The 15,641-nt window shown below is 41.5% G+C and overlaps 1 protein-coding gene across 3 annotated transcripts in view; it reads right to left on the bottom strand.

The window, feature by feature from the left end:
• Window positions 1–1,458: 1,458 nt before the first annotated feature.
• OPTN (optineurin) overlaps window positions 1,459–15,641 on the bottom strand; it is a 36,047-nt gene continuing 21,864 nt past the window's right edge. For 2 of the 3 annotated variants that reach the window (XM_008002279.3, XM_037983336.2), the window contains 7 exons: window positions 15,207–15,322; window positions 13,763–13,912; window positions 13,298–13,391; window positions 11,394–11,552; window positions 7,134–7,264; window positions 5,730–5,809; window positions 1,459–2,691 (listed from right to left, as the gene is read on the bottom strand). In XM_008002279.3, coding sequence (XP_008000470.3) covers window positions 2,570–2,691; window positions 5,730–5,809; window positions 7,134–7,264; window positions 11,394–11,552; window positions 13,298–13,391; window positions 13,763–13,912; window positions 15,207–15,322 — 852 coding nt within the window. In that variant the 3' untranslated portion in view covers window positions 1,459–2,569. The remainder of the gene's footprint in view (window positions 2,692–5,729; window positions 5,810–7,133; window positions 7,265–11,393; window positions 11,553–13,297; window positions 13,392–13,762; window positions 13,913–15,206; window positions 15,323–15,641) is intronic. The other variant, XM_073018723.1, reaches the window with a different exon arrangement.

Genomic DNA, 15,641 nt, shown 5'->3' with positions numbered 1-15,641 from the left:
GAGGCTTGGTTTCAAATACCTTATACCACCCTCGAGCAGAGTCCCCATGGCTCTTCTACCTTATGTTTCCCAGGATAACACAACAGTGTCGGCAAATGGAATGGTGCTCAGCAGGTGGAGGCACGGGACCAGGGGCCTGGGGGGGTAGTAAAGGGAAAACGAGTGGCAAAGGCCTGATTTCCCAGGTGCTTTTGCCTGAAACCTTCATCCAGGAAGTTATGCTTTGAATGAGGGAGCTATATTAAATGAAATGTTACAGAAGGAAAAATACTATGTAATTCCACTTATAGGAGGTACGTTAAGTAGTGAAACTCATAGAAGCAGAAAGGAGACTGGTGGTTGCCAGGGACTGGGGAGGGGAGAATGGGGGCTGCAGTTCAATGGGTGGAGAGTTTCATTCATGCAGGATGAAAAAGTTCTAGAGATCTGCTGACCAACAATGTGCACACAGATAACAATACTATCCAGGATAGACATAAACTTGTTAAGAGTGTAATCTTCAACTATGTATTTTTACTACACACAGACACAAAATTCCGAGGAGGTATAGTTAACTGGTCACACGGAACAGAGACTTTGAAGGGATAGCAGACTAAATAAATGAGGTAAGATGTGCACGGAGTTTATAAGCTATTTACCAAGCTGGAAACAACAGCCTTAATTTAAACTGGCTACATGAAATTGCCTTCATTTGTAATTCTTCCAACTATTAAACAAACGATTTGGTCACAAGCTTAGTAAGTCCATTCATGTTATTATTTCAGAGCTGGATTGGCTGGATATTTCGACTTGAACAAAGTAAAAGGATTATGTCCAACAACTTTAAATGTGAAACCATTTGGTTTCCTTCTCTATTTAGGAGACTATAGAAATGTATTTCCTCCAGTATAAGATGATAAGGGAAAAAAATTTACATTAGAAACCATAACAAAGAAAAGTAAAAATGTCAGAGTTACTTTAGAAATGTCTTTAACAAATATTCTCCCTGAGGTGTGATAGGGGACTAATTTAATCGAAATTGCTGTTGAATTTGTATCATGTGTTCTCTAGGCATGAAGATATAATGAACTATTTTGATTCTTGTTGAAGTGTGTGTGTATAGTCAAGTTTGTCTAGGAGAGATTCTTAGGACAAATTTAAACAAAAGAGATCTTTTAATTTTCTCTTAAATGCTTTAGTATCTCAATGCATAAATACACTTTACTTTTACAACTGGTCCAGTGTTATTCACTCTTGGCAAATTGTAGACTTACAAAACAAGGCAAATCCCTACCTATTCACCTTCTCAGCAAGGATGACTTCTAATTCAAACAGCACATAATGGGCTCTAGTAAAGGGATTTGCTCATATTCATATAACTAATGAAAGATATATGACTAAGTATTCAGCTTAAAGGAAGCCAAATGAGTTTAATACAGAAAATATACACATGATGATATTAATCATATATAAACAATGTAGAAGATTCATAAGCAAAATTTTATTTTGCAATCACTAATTCTTGTGAGTATGAAGATATAACCTAACCTAGGAAGAAAATAGGCAGCTGTTCTTTTTAGAAATTAATTATTTACTGTACGAGCCCATAGGCCTGCAGGTACAGTGAAAGAATGAAGGTAACTTCTTTATACTGTGAATGGGTAAAGAGATCCAGTGAGGTCAATGTTATCTATTTCATCGATGCCAATATTTTTTCACTTGTTGTGATATTAAGTAAAGGCTCACATGCCTCTGTGAAAACTTCGGTACAATTATTGTGGCTGCAAATAAAACTACAACATACACACATAACCTCCAATAGATCCATTTTAAATGAAGAAACATAACAATATAGTTCATTTTTAAAAATGCTTCAAAAACATTTTTCTTGATTAAATCTGTGGCCACTTCATTGTTCCTGCATCCCTAAAAGGTTCTTAAAATTAATCAGTGAGGTTTCTTCCATCTAACCACATGAACTTTGTCGCATGATGTCACATGCTAGCTAACTGCATGAGCAGTGCAGCTGCTGGCATCAACCAAACATAAAAAATACTAAAGTTATCATCAGAAGAGTGGTAGGTAAGGATTTTACTTTGCGAGTTGATAGAACTCCACCAAAGGTGTTCTACGTAGAACAGGTACGTTTTCTTTTCTTTTCTTTTTTTTTTTTTTTGAGGCGGAGTTGCGCTCTGTCACCCAGGCTGGCATGCAGTGGTGTCGTCTGGGCTCACTGCAACCTCTACTTCCTGGGTTCAAGCGATTCTCCTGCCTCAACTTCCCAAGTAGCTGGGACTACAGGCGTCCATCACCATGCTCGGCTAATTTTTGTAATTTTGGTAGAGACAGAGTTTCACCATGTTGGCCAGGCTGGTCTCAAACTCCTGACTCCAAGTGATCCACCCACCTCGGTCTCCCAAAGTGCTGGGATTACAGGCATGAGCCAGCGCACCCAGACTGTTTTCTTTCTTTTAAAACAATAATAATGAGGTAAAATATTTGAGTGAAAAACAAATAACACAGAAGGACAACTCTTGGAGGAAAAAATCTGACATTTACCAACAGTTTTGGGGAGGTGACACATCAACACCTAAATGATGCAGTCCATCACGTGAATCTGTAGCGTGTCTATGTCAGGCAGAACCTCTCCACACTTGGGGCAGGAATGAATCGGAATATTCCGCTGTTGCTGCCAGTCCCTGTCCTCAGCTCCTGTGAGTAAGTAGGAAATGAAATATCATTCCATTAGTTCCATTTTGCAGGCAGTGTTGTTTGTTTCACTTGAAGAACAGACGGTGAGTTTTAACATCAGTTCAACTTTGTATTCAATATGTAGTGGGACATGAGCCCAGGTGTTTGGTCTTTAACTGAAGTCATCATGATGCATATAGAGAAAAATCTCTCCAAATGATACCTGCTTCCCTATTATTTTAGGATTTTTTTTTTTTTTCCTTCGAGACAGAGTCTCGCTGTCATCCAGGCTGGAGTGCAGTGGCACAATCTTGGCTCACTGCAACCTCCGCCTCCCAGCTTCAAGTGATCCTCCTGCCTTGGCCTCCTGAGTAGCCGGGATTACAGGTGTGCACCACCACGCCCAGCTAATTTTTGTATTTTTAGTAGAGATGGAGTTTTGCCATGTTGGCCAGACTGGTCTTGAACTCCTGACCTCATGATCTGCCCATCTCGGCCTCCCAAAGTGCTGGGATTACTGGCGTGAGCCACCGTGCCTGGCCTGCTTTAGGATTTTTTTTCTTTTCTTTTCTTTTTTTTTTCTTGACAGATGGAGTCTCACTCTGTCTCCCAGGCTAGAGTGCAGTGGCACAATTGTAGCTCACTGCAACCTCTAACTCCTGGGATCCAGTGACCCTCCTGCCTCAGCTTCCTGAATAGCTGGGACTATAGGCACATGCCACCACAGCAGGCTAGTTTTTAAAATTTTTGTAGGGATGGGATCTCACTATGTTGCCCAGGCTGGTTCTGAACTCCTGGCCTCAACTGATCCTCCCATCTCAGTCTCCCACGTACCAGGATTACAGGTGTATTGGTGCATTCTTTTAGGATTTAAACTGTATTCCAGTTTCAAGGTATGTGAAAATACATGGTTTCAGTTCTAGGTACAGGACAACGCATGTTCTAGTAAATACTAGGATATCTGAGAGAAGAAAAGGGATAAATGAGGATATAAGCCAAAGAGGGAGGGAATGTGGAGAAAGAAATCCACAGAGCCCAGGAGAGGTCTCCTAGAACAGAGTGTACCTTCCCAGAAGCAGAGGCAATCATCTCATTTGTTCAGCAGACACTTCTGAGTCCTCTGGGATGTATAGAGACACTGCCGTGTGCTGGGAGACAGACGTGGTGGAGAAGCCAGGCAGGAGATGTGGCAGCAGTGGCGCGGCAAGGTGTTAGGCACGAGTGTTAGCCAGGTGAGTGTGAGGTGCAAGGGCATCCATGGGAGAAAGGGAAGGGCCCCTAGTTTAGATCTTGGTGCAGGAAGTCCTCCTAGATGAGACCGATTAACTTGAGAGGGGCCTTGAGAACGAACAGGAGTTATCTACGTAAAGTTAACAAGGAGGAATGACGGAACAACGCACCCTGTCATTTCCCCAAGTTTTGGAGTAGTACTGAGGTTCAAGCCTCAATCACAGCATGTCTGAAATAAGCCCTGACTCTAGCTAGGTCCTGGTTCCATACAAACTGCAGGAAATGATTTCTGGTTCCCAGGCATCTCTCTGTTCTGATCTTTCTGGACCAACGCAAACCATCTTGGTTTTTTGGTGTCAGCCTAGACTTTGGTTTGGCCCTCAAAATGTTTGCTTTTGGAGGCAACCTTTATTTGCTTCTAAGTACATTACTTGGATGTAGTAACATGTATGAATATTTGAGATTGTGTTCAGCAGCCTTAAGAAGCATCTCTGAAGTTATATGTATTAATCATAAAGCATGATTTCTAAAGCAGGGAGCTTTCTAATCACCCCGCTGCCAGAGAAGAGGGGTCAGGATCCAGGGCTGCCTCTGCTGTCTGACTCCCAGCATAAGCAGAGCCTCTTGCACATCCTGAAGGACTCAAAAGTATCTGCTGAATAAATGAAACCATTGCCTCTGCTTCTGAGAAGGTACATTCTGTTCTGGAAGACCTCTCTGGGGTGGGTGGATCACCTAAGGTCAGGAGTTCGAGACCAGCCTGGCCAACATGGCGAAACTCTGTCTCAACTGAAAATACCAAAATTAGTCAGGCATGGTGGCGTGCACCTGTAATCCCAGCTACTTGGGAGGCTGAGGCAGGAGAATCGCTAGAACCCGGGAGGTGGAGGTTGCAGTGATCCACGACCATGCCACTGCACTCCAGCCTGGGCAAGAGAGTAGGACCCTGTCTCAAAATAAAAACAGAACTAAAAATAAAGTACTTAAATATCTACCTAGAACACAAAAACACCTGTAAAACAGCAGATCGATACCAACATAGAGGAATAAAGTACTTTGGAAGTTCAAAATGGAAACAGTTCATGGAGATGGAGTTTGAAATAGATTTTAAAGATGGGGTAAGTGGTCACCAGAAAGAGACTGGAGGAAGACAGGAATATGCATAAGAAAAGGGCGTCTATGTGAAGGGCACAAATACAAGCAAATACAGGCTCTTAGGACAAGTTCAAGGGGATGATTCAGTCTGGCTAATATCTGTAAGAGAACAGAGGGAGACACGGTTTAAAAGTGTGAGTGTAGGCCGGGCACAGTGGCTCACGCCTGTAATCCTGGTACTTTGGGAGGCCGAGGCAGGCAGATCAGTTGAGGTCAGGAGTTCGAGACTAGCCTGGCCAACATGGTGAAACCCCATCTCTATTAAAAATACAAAAATTAGCAGGGTGTGGCAGCGCACACCTGTGATTCCAGCTACTCAGGAGGCTGAGGAAGGAGAATCGCTTGAACCCAGGAAGCAGAGGTTGCAGTGAGCTGAGATCTCGCCACTGCACTCCAGCCTGGACAACAGAGCGAGATTCTGTCCCCCCCCAAAAAAAAAAAGAAAAAGAAAAAGTGTGGCTGTGCCAGGCACCCTCTGGCAGGGTGAAGGGTCTGGTCAGGATTTGGTGGGTAATGGAGGGAGATAGGAGAGCTGTGGAAATGAGACTGACAGGTGCTGTATTTTTGGTGCCTTGATTTGGAATCCATTGTAGAGAATGAAGTGGAAGTTTTCTTCAAGCATCTTTTTCCTAGGATAGCTATTTCCTGGAAAGCCAGGATCACACAGGACTTACCTCTTTGAACAAGGTAAGCCTGCTGGTCGGGGTCACTTGTTCTCGCCCCATGACGACTCTGCATCTCCATCAAGGACTGCCTGCCAGGATGAAAAGCAACACGACGTGTGATGTTCTACAACCCCGAAACATGACAACGCTGAGCAGACAGTCAACAGAAGTAGGGGAAAGAAGACTCAGACTACACTGCCAAGGTTCATAAAAACCAGACTAATTCTAGTGTTAAATACTATTGGCACTGGGAGACTACGTTGTGAAAGTAAATAATTACGGTTAAAAAAATCAGGAAATAACCCAACTGTCATCAATAGGAAACAGATTAGAAAGAAGTGGCATACTTATGAATCAAAACGCTCACAGCAAAGAAGTATAATAAATTACATCCGCACATATCAACAGAGAGCTCAAATCACAATATTATGGAAACTAGGTTGGAGAACAATACCTATAGTGATCATTTTGTAACTTAAACACAGAGAAAGCAATATTAGCTGGTTTTGAGGTGTGATTTAGGGGTGTGTGTGTGAGATATGTAAAAGTATAAAACAGATGAGGAAGCTATCCACCAAATTCCTAACAGCACAAGGTAAAGGAAGAAAGGAATATAATGATGGATGGGGAACAAAGGAGACTTCAACTCTATCTACAATTCCCTTTTTCCTTTAATAAAAAAAATACTTGAAGTAAATACAAGCAGCTGTCAATGCAGGATGGGGTACATAGTAGAGTCTGTTATTTTATTCTCTGTATTTTGCTGTGTTTTATAACTTTCTCAAAATAAATTTCTAAAAGTCAGAAGTAATTTTTGGCAGTATTTTTTAAAGTATATTCAGGAATTTAAAGTGCTATGAATATTTCATCCGTGACAAGGGCAAGATAAGCTCACTGGGACACGCGACATTATTGTTACAAGTGCATGATGGCACGCACTTGCAGTTCCAGCTACTCAGGAGGCTGAGGCACGAGGATCACCTGAGCCCAGGAAGCTGAGGCTGCAGTGAACCATGATCATGCCACTGCACTCCAGCCTGGGTGACAGGAGTGAGACCCTGCCTCAAAAAACAAAACAAAACAACACAACATTTTAAAAATCAAAATCCTTGCTTATCAGAAAGCAAGGAGCTTGATCAAGCTCCCACAAGTCTCTGTCAAGCTTTCCTGTAAGACAAACTAAGTGTTGGGAACATGGTCACATGAAGTGTAAGTGAAGCAATTATTATTTATTTTTCAGACAGGGGACTCGCTCTGTCACCCAGGTTGGAGTGCAGTGGCGCAAACACAGCTCATTGCAGCCTCAACTTACGCAGAGCTATTCTTATAGTTCAAATCAGGAGCGTCTTTGGACAGGCACCCCTTCTCCAGCCATGTTGATGTGAGCTCTGGGTCCTCCTCTCTTTTCCTTACCTGCCTCCATCTTCGAAAGCATCATTCTCTTTCAGCAAAACTGCCAGCTGCAATGCCAGCTGCTCCTTTTCCTCATGAATTTTCTCTCTTGCTGCTCTTTCAGCATGAAAATCAGAACAGTAAACTTCCATCTGTTAGAGGAAAAGAAGATACAGAAGTTATACCCAGATGAATGCAGATTCTCTACAGTGTTTATGCCATGAGGCGGTAGTGCTGTATCCTTATTGAACAATAGCGCTTGTGAATCACAGATGCATCATCCTGTGAGAAAACAGTATAATGACCATGACTTTCCAGGTACATTCCAATAGCAGATACAAGCTGTGTTTGTGTGTGTGCTTTAAACAACACAAATCCCACAACTGCACTGATATAGGTAGTTTAAATACTGTAGGTACCATTAATTCAGCAAAATTATCTGAACTTTTAGATAATAAACAATTGAGGATCAACTTAATACAGTAAATGGTTTATTCATTCTGCCAAGTGTATTTATGAAGGCTGGTCTTAAGCTAAATTTAAAAGAATCATCATCACAAATAGATGCTATTTATTAAATTCCAAACATGTGTGAGGTCCTATGTTGGGTGTTTTACATTTACTATCTTACTTTACCTTATGAAAAATCCTGAGAATATAGAATTGCTATCCTCATCTTACAAACTTAATGGCTCTTCATCTTGGGAAAATTTGTTAAGCGGCCAAATCAGCATTTGAACCTGACAGAAGACCATTTCCCATGGACTTTTCCATATTCAATCCACGTCCCCTGTGTGGTCACCAGCCTCCTAAGATGGCTCCAGTGATCCTTGCCTCTTGGTAATCATCACCTTGTATGTTTCCCTCTCACAGTGAATAAGGCCAACCTGTGTAACCTCTAGGACACTGCAGAAGTGATGGTGTACGGCTTCTGAGACTAGGTCACAAAAGACACTGTCACTCCTTGCTCTCTGGTGGATCACTTGCTTTGGGGGAAGCTAGCTGCCACGACATGAGGGCACCCAAGCATCCCTCTGGAGGGGACCACATGGTGAGGAACTGAGGCCTCCTGCTGACAGCCTGGGCAACATAGCAAAACTTCAACTTTACTAAAAATACAAAAAATTAGCTGGGCATGATGGCATGCACTTGTAGTTCCAGCTACTCGGGAGGTTGAGGCATGAGGATCCCCTGAGCCCAGGAAATTCAGGCTGTAGTGAAGCACGATCATGCGTCTGTACTCCAGCCTGGGTGACAAGAGTGCGACCCTGCCTCAAAACAAAACATTTTAAAAATCAAATAATTGTTTTAAAATTATAAATAACAAAACACTTAATAGTGTTTTAATATTTAATGATGTCAGCTAACTGAGTGAACTGTTCCATTGGTATTGGAATTTAATACTAATTTTTAAGTTTCTATGTTTAAAATTTGCTTTTCAAATTTGCTGGTTCTGAGATATAAATTATTATCCATCATTTTAAAAGTAAAATTAATAAAAATCTAAATATTCTATCAAAACTATCGTTACTTAAAAGTGTGTAATAAAGAGGTCATTTTAAGGGATTTCCTGTCAATTGTGAGTGGTTCAGCATCTCACAGTGTCGGTGATGGATCACAGGTGTTTCGGAGTATGACTTAAATTCGATTTAGTCTCACTTCTATCACTTACTAGCTTTGAGCCAGTAAGAATAGAATCTGTGTTTTGTCCATTCCTATATCCCCGGCAGTAAAAATAGTGTTTGACATATTATAAGTGCTCAAAAAAGGAGTTATTGGGCCGGGCGCAGTGGCTCAGGCCTGTAATCCCAGCACTTTGGGAGGCCAAGGCGGGTGGATCACGAGGTCAGGAGATTGAGACCATCCTGGCTAACACAGTGAAACCCCGTCTCTACTAAAAAAAATACAAAAAATTAGCCGGGCGTGGTGGCGGGCACCTGTAGTCCCAGCTACTTGGGAGGCTGAGGCAGGAGAATGGCGTGAACCCAGGAGGCGGAGCTTGCAGTGAGCCGAGATCGCACCACTGCACTCCAGCCTCGGTGACTGAGTAAGACTCCGTCTCAAGGAAAAAAAAAAAAAAAAAGGAGTTATTGAATGAATGAGCAAGAGTATCCATCAAGAGAAAACAAATGTCTATGTCTAAAATGGGCGAAAATACATGATGGCAGCAGAGTGGAAGAACCCCATAACATGAGTTACCCAAGCAAGGAAACGCTCTGAAGAGCTGAGAATGCAGGCTGAGGCTCTATTAAAGCTCTAAGTACCAGTCAACTGCCTGCATTTCACAGGGGTCAGCTACTCTGGGTAGTTGGTGATAATGAGTCTATACGTAGGGAATAACAAACTGCTGACATTAGTATATCAAAAAATAACATGTTTACCTTCATCAGATTGGCCAAGGTTTTTAAACTAATACAAGAATATGAGGACATAGGAGTGCTTATCTTTTGGTGAGAGTATAATTTTGGTTAGGCATTTTTGGAAGACAGCTTGGTAATACTTATTTAACTGGAAAATGGACCTAACTTATGATCCAGCCATTCAATTTGATGCTGGCAAGGCACAGTGGTTCACGCTTGTAATCCCAGCACTTTGGGAGGCTGAGGTGGGCAGATCATGAGGTCAAGTGTTCGAGACCATCCTGGCCAACGTGGTGAAACCCCATCTCTACTAAAAATACAAAAATTAGCCGGGCGTGGTGGTGCACGCCTGTAGTCCCAGCTACTCGGGAGGCTGAGGCAGGAGAATGGCTTGAACCTGGGAGGTGGAGGTTAGAGTGAGCCGCGATCGCACCACTGCACTCCAGCCTGGTGACAGAGCTAGACTCTGTCTCAAAAAAAAAAAAAAAAAAGTTTGATGCTTTATAATAAGACAGCATGGTACCAGAGCAGAGATAAATGAGTAGATCAATAAAATAGAACACAATCCAGAAACAGACTCATGCACATGTTGACATAAGTTATGATGAAGAGGGCAGCAGAGCACTTAAGAAAAGATGGCTTAAATGGTACCAAGTTAACTGGATATTCATATAGGAAAAATATAAATATTTACCCTTACCTCACTTTCTATACACAAGAGCCAATTTCAAATGGTTTGTACATCTTAATGTAAAAGGTAAAACAACAAATTTTTTAGAAGACAACAGAGGGAGTATCTTCCTGGCCTTGGAGTAATAAAAGTTTCTTAAACAGGACACAAAAAGACTAATCATAAATGAGAAGGCTGATACACTGGACTACCTTAAAACTAAGAACTTTTGTTCCTCAAATAACACCTTTAGGAGAGCAAAAAGGCAAAAATAACTGACAAGGGCTTATATGTGCAGTATATACAGAAGTCACTACATTTTTTTAAAAAGCCAGGCCAGGCGCAGTGGCTCATGCGTGTAATCCCAGCACTCTGGGAGGTGGAAGTGGGCGGATCACCTGAGGTCGGGAGTTTGAGACCAGCCTAGCCAACGTGGTGAAACCCCATCTCTATTAAAAATACAAAAATTAGCCGGGAATGTTAGCACATGCCTGTAGTCCCAGCTACATGGGAGGCTGAGGCAGGAGAATCGCCTGAACCCAGGAGGCAGAGGTTGCAGCGAGCCGAGATCACACCATTGCACTCTAGCCTGGGCGACAGAGCAAGACTCTGTCTCAAAAACTGAACCAAAAAAAAAAAAAAAAAATAGGCAGGCTTGATCAGGCACTTCACAAAGAGGATACCTCAAAGGCCAAAAACACTTGAAAAAGGACTCATTCCCATTAGTCATCAGGGAAATGCAAATTAAATGAGATACCACGACATACACTCCAGAGTGGTTAAAGGAAAACGACTGATAATAGAAGTGCTGGTAAGATGCAGAGCCATGAAAACTCTGTTGATGGGAGTGAAAACTGGCCCAGTCACTTTGGGAAATGGTTTGGCATCACCTGTTGAAAGTGAATAACATGCAGAGTCTATGATCCAGCGACTCCACTCCTAGGCATGTAGCCAACAGAAATATAAAACATCCACATGTGAACAGAGCAACATGTACAGGAATGTCTTAGCAACATTAATCGTAATGCCACAGACTGGAAAGAATCCAACTACCCACCTATTAAATGCAGAATGGATAAGATCCACTGAACACTTTCCAAATGTTTCCATTTTAAAGTTTTCATACATTCATGGGTGAAAAAAATAAACAACAGAAAATTATAAACATTCTAAACACCATCGCTTTCCCATGCGAGAATACAGTCAGGGCTGGCCTCGCTCAGCTGGGGTTTCAGAAAGAAGGTGCCTCACCTGAGCCCTGAGGACGGTCATGGTTTCCAGGTCCTCCTCCTGCTTGGCAATAGTTTGCTTCATCTCATCCATTTGCAGCTGTTTGGAAGCCAGAGCCTTCTCTGCCAGTTCCAGTTTTTCACTCAGTTCCTTTAGCACTGCCCTATCCACTTTTTCTGACTGAAAAAGAAACATTGATTCTAGGAATGGTTTTGAAATAATTCTGCCTATTTCAGTAAAATATTAGAAAAAGGTTAATTTTTTAAATTATCAGCTCTGGCCAGGTGTGGTGGCTTATGCCTGGAATTGAGAGGCTGGAGTGGGAGGATCTTTGAGCCCAGGAGTGTGAGACAAGCCTGGGCAACATAGTAAGATCTGTCTCTATGGGGAAAAAAAAATGTATCAGCTCTAACCAGTCTGTTAATCAGCAATGCTAACTTATTCAGAAAGTTGTATTTAAGTTGTGGCTTACAAATAATGAGTTCCTGAAACAAGAAGGTAACACTAAAATCAGGGATACAATAACAAACTCCAATCTTGATAAGGCTGTGACTTGTTGATACTGTTATTTTTCCACTTGTTACTCTTTCTGCCTGAAGTCAGTGGAAAAGAAGAAACATGTTTTAAATTTAAAATTATTAGGTCAAAGAGAGGAACACTACTCTATTAAATAAATAAGTGACAAACTGCTGGGCACGATGGCTCACACCTGTAATTCCAGCACTTTAGGAGGCTGAGGCACGTGGATTGCCTCAGCTCAGGAGTTCAAAACCATTCTGGGCAACATGGCAAAACTCCCTCTCTAAAATAAAACAAATGAAAAATAAAGAGTATATTTACAAGGCTAAAAATTCAGAGATTCCTTCTAATTCACAAGCTTCTGTGATCTCTAAACTATCACACCATGCTGGCATTATTATTAATTAATTTATTTAATTTTTTTCTTTTTTACAGACAGGTTCTCACTCTGTCCCAAAGGCTGGAGTGCAGTTGGGTGATCACAGCTCACTGCAGCCTTGACCTCCTAGGCTCAAGTGATCCTCCTGCCTCAGCCTCCCAAGGAGCTGGGACCACAGGCATGAACATCACACTTGGTTAACTCTTTATTTTTTGTAGAGATAGGGCCTCCCTGTTGCCCAGGCTGGTCTCAGACTCCTGGATTCAAATGATCCCCCAGCCTTGGCCTCCCAAAGTGCCGGGATTACAGGCGTGAGCTACCACACCTGGCCCACTATTATGAATTTAAACTGCAGGCTGATGATTCCAGGGTCCCAAATTTACTGACAGCAGGCACGCTGGCCTTGCATAGTTCCACAAAACAGATGGCCCTTCCTACCCAGAGGAGCCCATGCTCTTAGCTCTCCTGCAAACCTACCCTTAGAAACACTAAGTGCTTAATCCCTGACCATAGGACGTTAACACTGTCTTCGTACGCAATAAAGCACATTACACATAAGTGGAACATCAGAAGGTATAAATCCTAGATGCAAGAAATAATGGTACACTGGAAAACAAACTTTAAAACCAGACTTAGTGAAGGATTCATGCAACTATTTTTTTTTGTTTGTTTGTTTTTTGAGACAGAGTCTCGCTCTGTCGCCCAGGTTGGAGTGCAGTGGCGCAATCTCGGCTCACTGCAAGCTCTGCCTCCCGGGTTCACGCCATTCTCCTGCCTCAGCCTCCAGAGTAGCTGGGACTACAGGCACCCGCCACTGCGCCCGGCTAATTTTTTCTATTTTTAGTAGAGACGGGGTTTCACCATGGTCTCGATCTCCTGACCTTGTGATCCGCCCGCCTTGGCCTCCCAAAGTGCTGGGATTACAGGCGTGAGCCACCGCACCCGGCCTGCAACTATTTTATATACAAAATCTTCAACAGTTTCTGTTCATTACTAGGCTATGGAAGTAATTTTTTTCGATGAATACCTCTTTTCTTGTTAGCTCCTCAATCGTTTTCAATGCATGATTATGTTCTTGAAGAAGCTTGTTGTGTGTCAACTGTAGCATGGCTAATTTGGACCTATTAAAAAAGATATGAAAAAACGGAATCCTGGGGAAAATGTCATAGAAACTTATAGTTTTGCCTCCCAACCTTCTGAACACTCAAGTAGAACAATCTCGCCTACCTTTATCATCCCACCACCTACTAGCATTTCTTACTCTCAAAAAAAATATTTTCTGAAAGATCAAGACAGAGTGCAAACCATCAGCATCATTGTATTATGACAAAACTTTTAAGCTTTATCCCCTCTGAGAAGTCTCCTAGGACTCCTTCAGATAAGTGAAAAAGACATTTTTAAAAATTGATTCTCAAATCCAAATTCCAATCCGTATAAAAGGCGATTCTCCCTCCTCTGCCCCATCGCCACCCTTCTGACTTGGCATACTCACTTTTCATCCTCCGTTTTAGCCTGTTCCATTTTGATTTCCGAGAGCATGCTTTCCACTTGTAGCTCTAACTTTTTGTTGGTATAAACAAGCTCTTGCTTTTCATTCAACTCTGATGGAGTTGCAGAATTTTTCCTTTCAAGGGCCTGACACCTAAGAAAGGTCAAGGTTTCATGAGGATAAACAATGCTCCTTTCTGACTCAGTGGCTTTTAAACAAATCCCAAGGTTATGTACAATACAAGAATTTTAGAGCTGTAGGGTTTATGAATGCAAAATAAAATACATAATCCTCCTTGCTTCTTTACTAGAACCTGACCATATTTCTGAACCCTTACGCCTAAACATCAAAAAGTACAGATCTAAGCTCACACGCAGTACTGTCCTCTTTGAATAATTGTTTTAACTAGTCATACAGATACATCTTTAGTATTTAAACACAGACCACAGTAGTAATTAGCTAAAGGTGCTTCTCATGTAGTGATGCATAGATATTTTATATTAAAAAAAAGTTACAGGTTCTGTCCATTGCAAAGACTTTAGTTTCTGACAAAGATTTAATAACGGAAAAAGGAAGTTCCCCTAGGTCTTCTTAAAGATCAGAAAGAGAATTTCAATATAATACAAATAAATGACAGTTACGCACAAAGCATTAAGGCCCAGCGCATTAGACATACCATTTAACACAATGTATATAGAAGAAATTAGAACACACAATTTCCAAATGACAAGACAGGCGCAGAGAAGTGAAATAAATACCTTGCCCAACACAAATAAGTTGTAGACCCATATGTCAAATCTGGGTCTGTTTGTCCAAAGTCTTTAGTTGTAGCTGCCACGTTACCATAATACTACAGAGTGTTGGGAATTATAACCTCAAGAAACCACACACGCCTCTGTATTGGGCTAGAAACATGTTTGCCAATGAATCCAATCGAACAACATCAACTTAGGTTTGCTAAGTTTTGGGTAACTTCTTACATCAAGAGAAACAAGCAAATGCCAAACTCTTAATCTACATGTTAGCCTGAAATAATTAACTGATTGAAATAATGAATTGAAATTGACTTTTTTCCAAATAAATGTCACTCAAGATCTTTATGCTCTTTTCATCTTTCTTTACGCTTATTCACATCACTGTCCTCGGCTTAAGTCAAAAACAGGAAAATTAGCTCACAGCTTTGTAGAGATCTCACACAGGCTCCTACATTTAACAACTACCCCTAAGAGGTAGAATTAAAGTTCTCCAGTGCCCATCCCCTCATATTACAAGTATTTCATGTTCACACATTAACTGGAACATTAGTATTTTCTGAATTCATATTTTAATTAGGTGTCTGTTTTTCTTTTAGTTATAACATAGTAAAAAAACCTATGTTTTTATATAGTAGTATACTTTGTAAAAATGTGTATTTCAAAGGAGGATAAAATCGCTCTCGCTTTCTTACTTTTCTTGAAGTCTCTTCTTCATTAGCTCGGCTTCACTGAGTTTTGTATGAGCCTCTTGAAGCTCCTTAAACAGAGATGTCACCTGAAGGTTCAGTGCTTCCACTTCACTTCCAACCTATCATACGGGAAATCCCAAACATATGTAGACAATTATCATCAGAGATTAAACAAACCTCTTTGGGAGAAAACAGTCTGAGCCATTAGCAGCCAATTAAGCCTGGCTGGTGAACTGATTCAACTTTGACAATACCCCAAACATCGTGTAGGAAAAGAATGTTTTGGATACTTGGTACTTAGTTTGCTAAGCTTTGGGTAACTTCTGTTTCCTAACAAAGCATGAACTAATCAATTTGGATGCACTGTGATAATGACTTTACCGCTATTAAAATGAACCCTGGCCAGGCGCGGTGGCTCACGCCTGTAATCCCAGCACT

The sequence above is a fragment of the Chlorocebus sabaeus genome, chromosome 9 (assembly GCF_047675955.1).
Source record: "Chlorocebus sabaeus isolate Y175 chromosome 9, mChlSab1.0.hap1, whole genome shotgun sequence".
Classification (NCBI taxonomy): Eukaryota; Metazoa; Chordata; class Mammalia; order Primates; family Cercopithecidae; genus Chlorocebus; species Chlorocebus sabaeus.
Note: the sequence above shows the minus strand (reverse complement) of the source record. Positions and strands in the feature narration are given on the sequence as shown.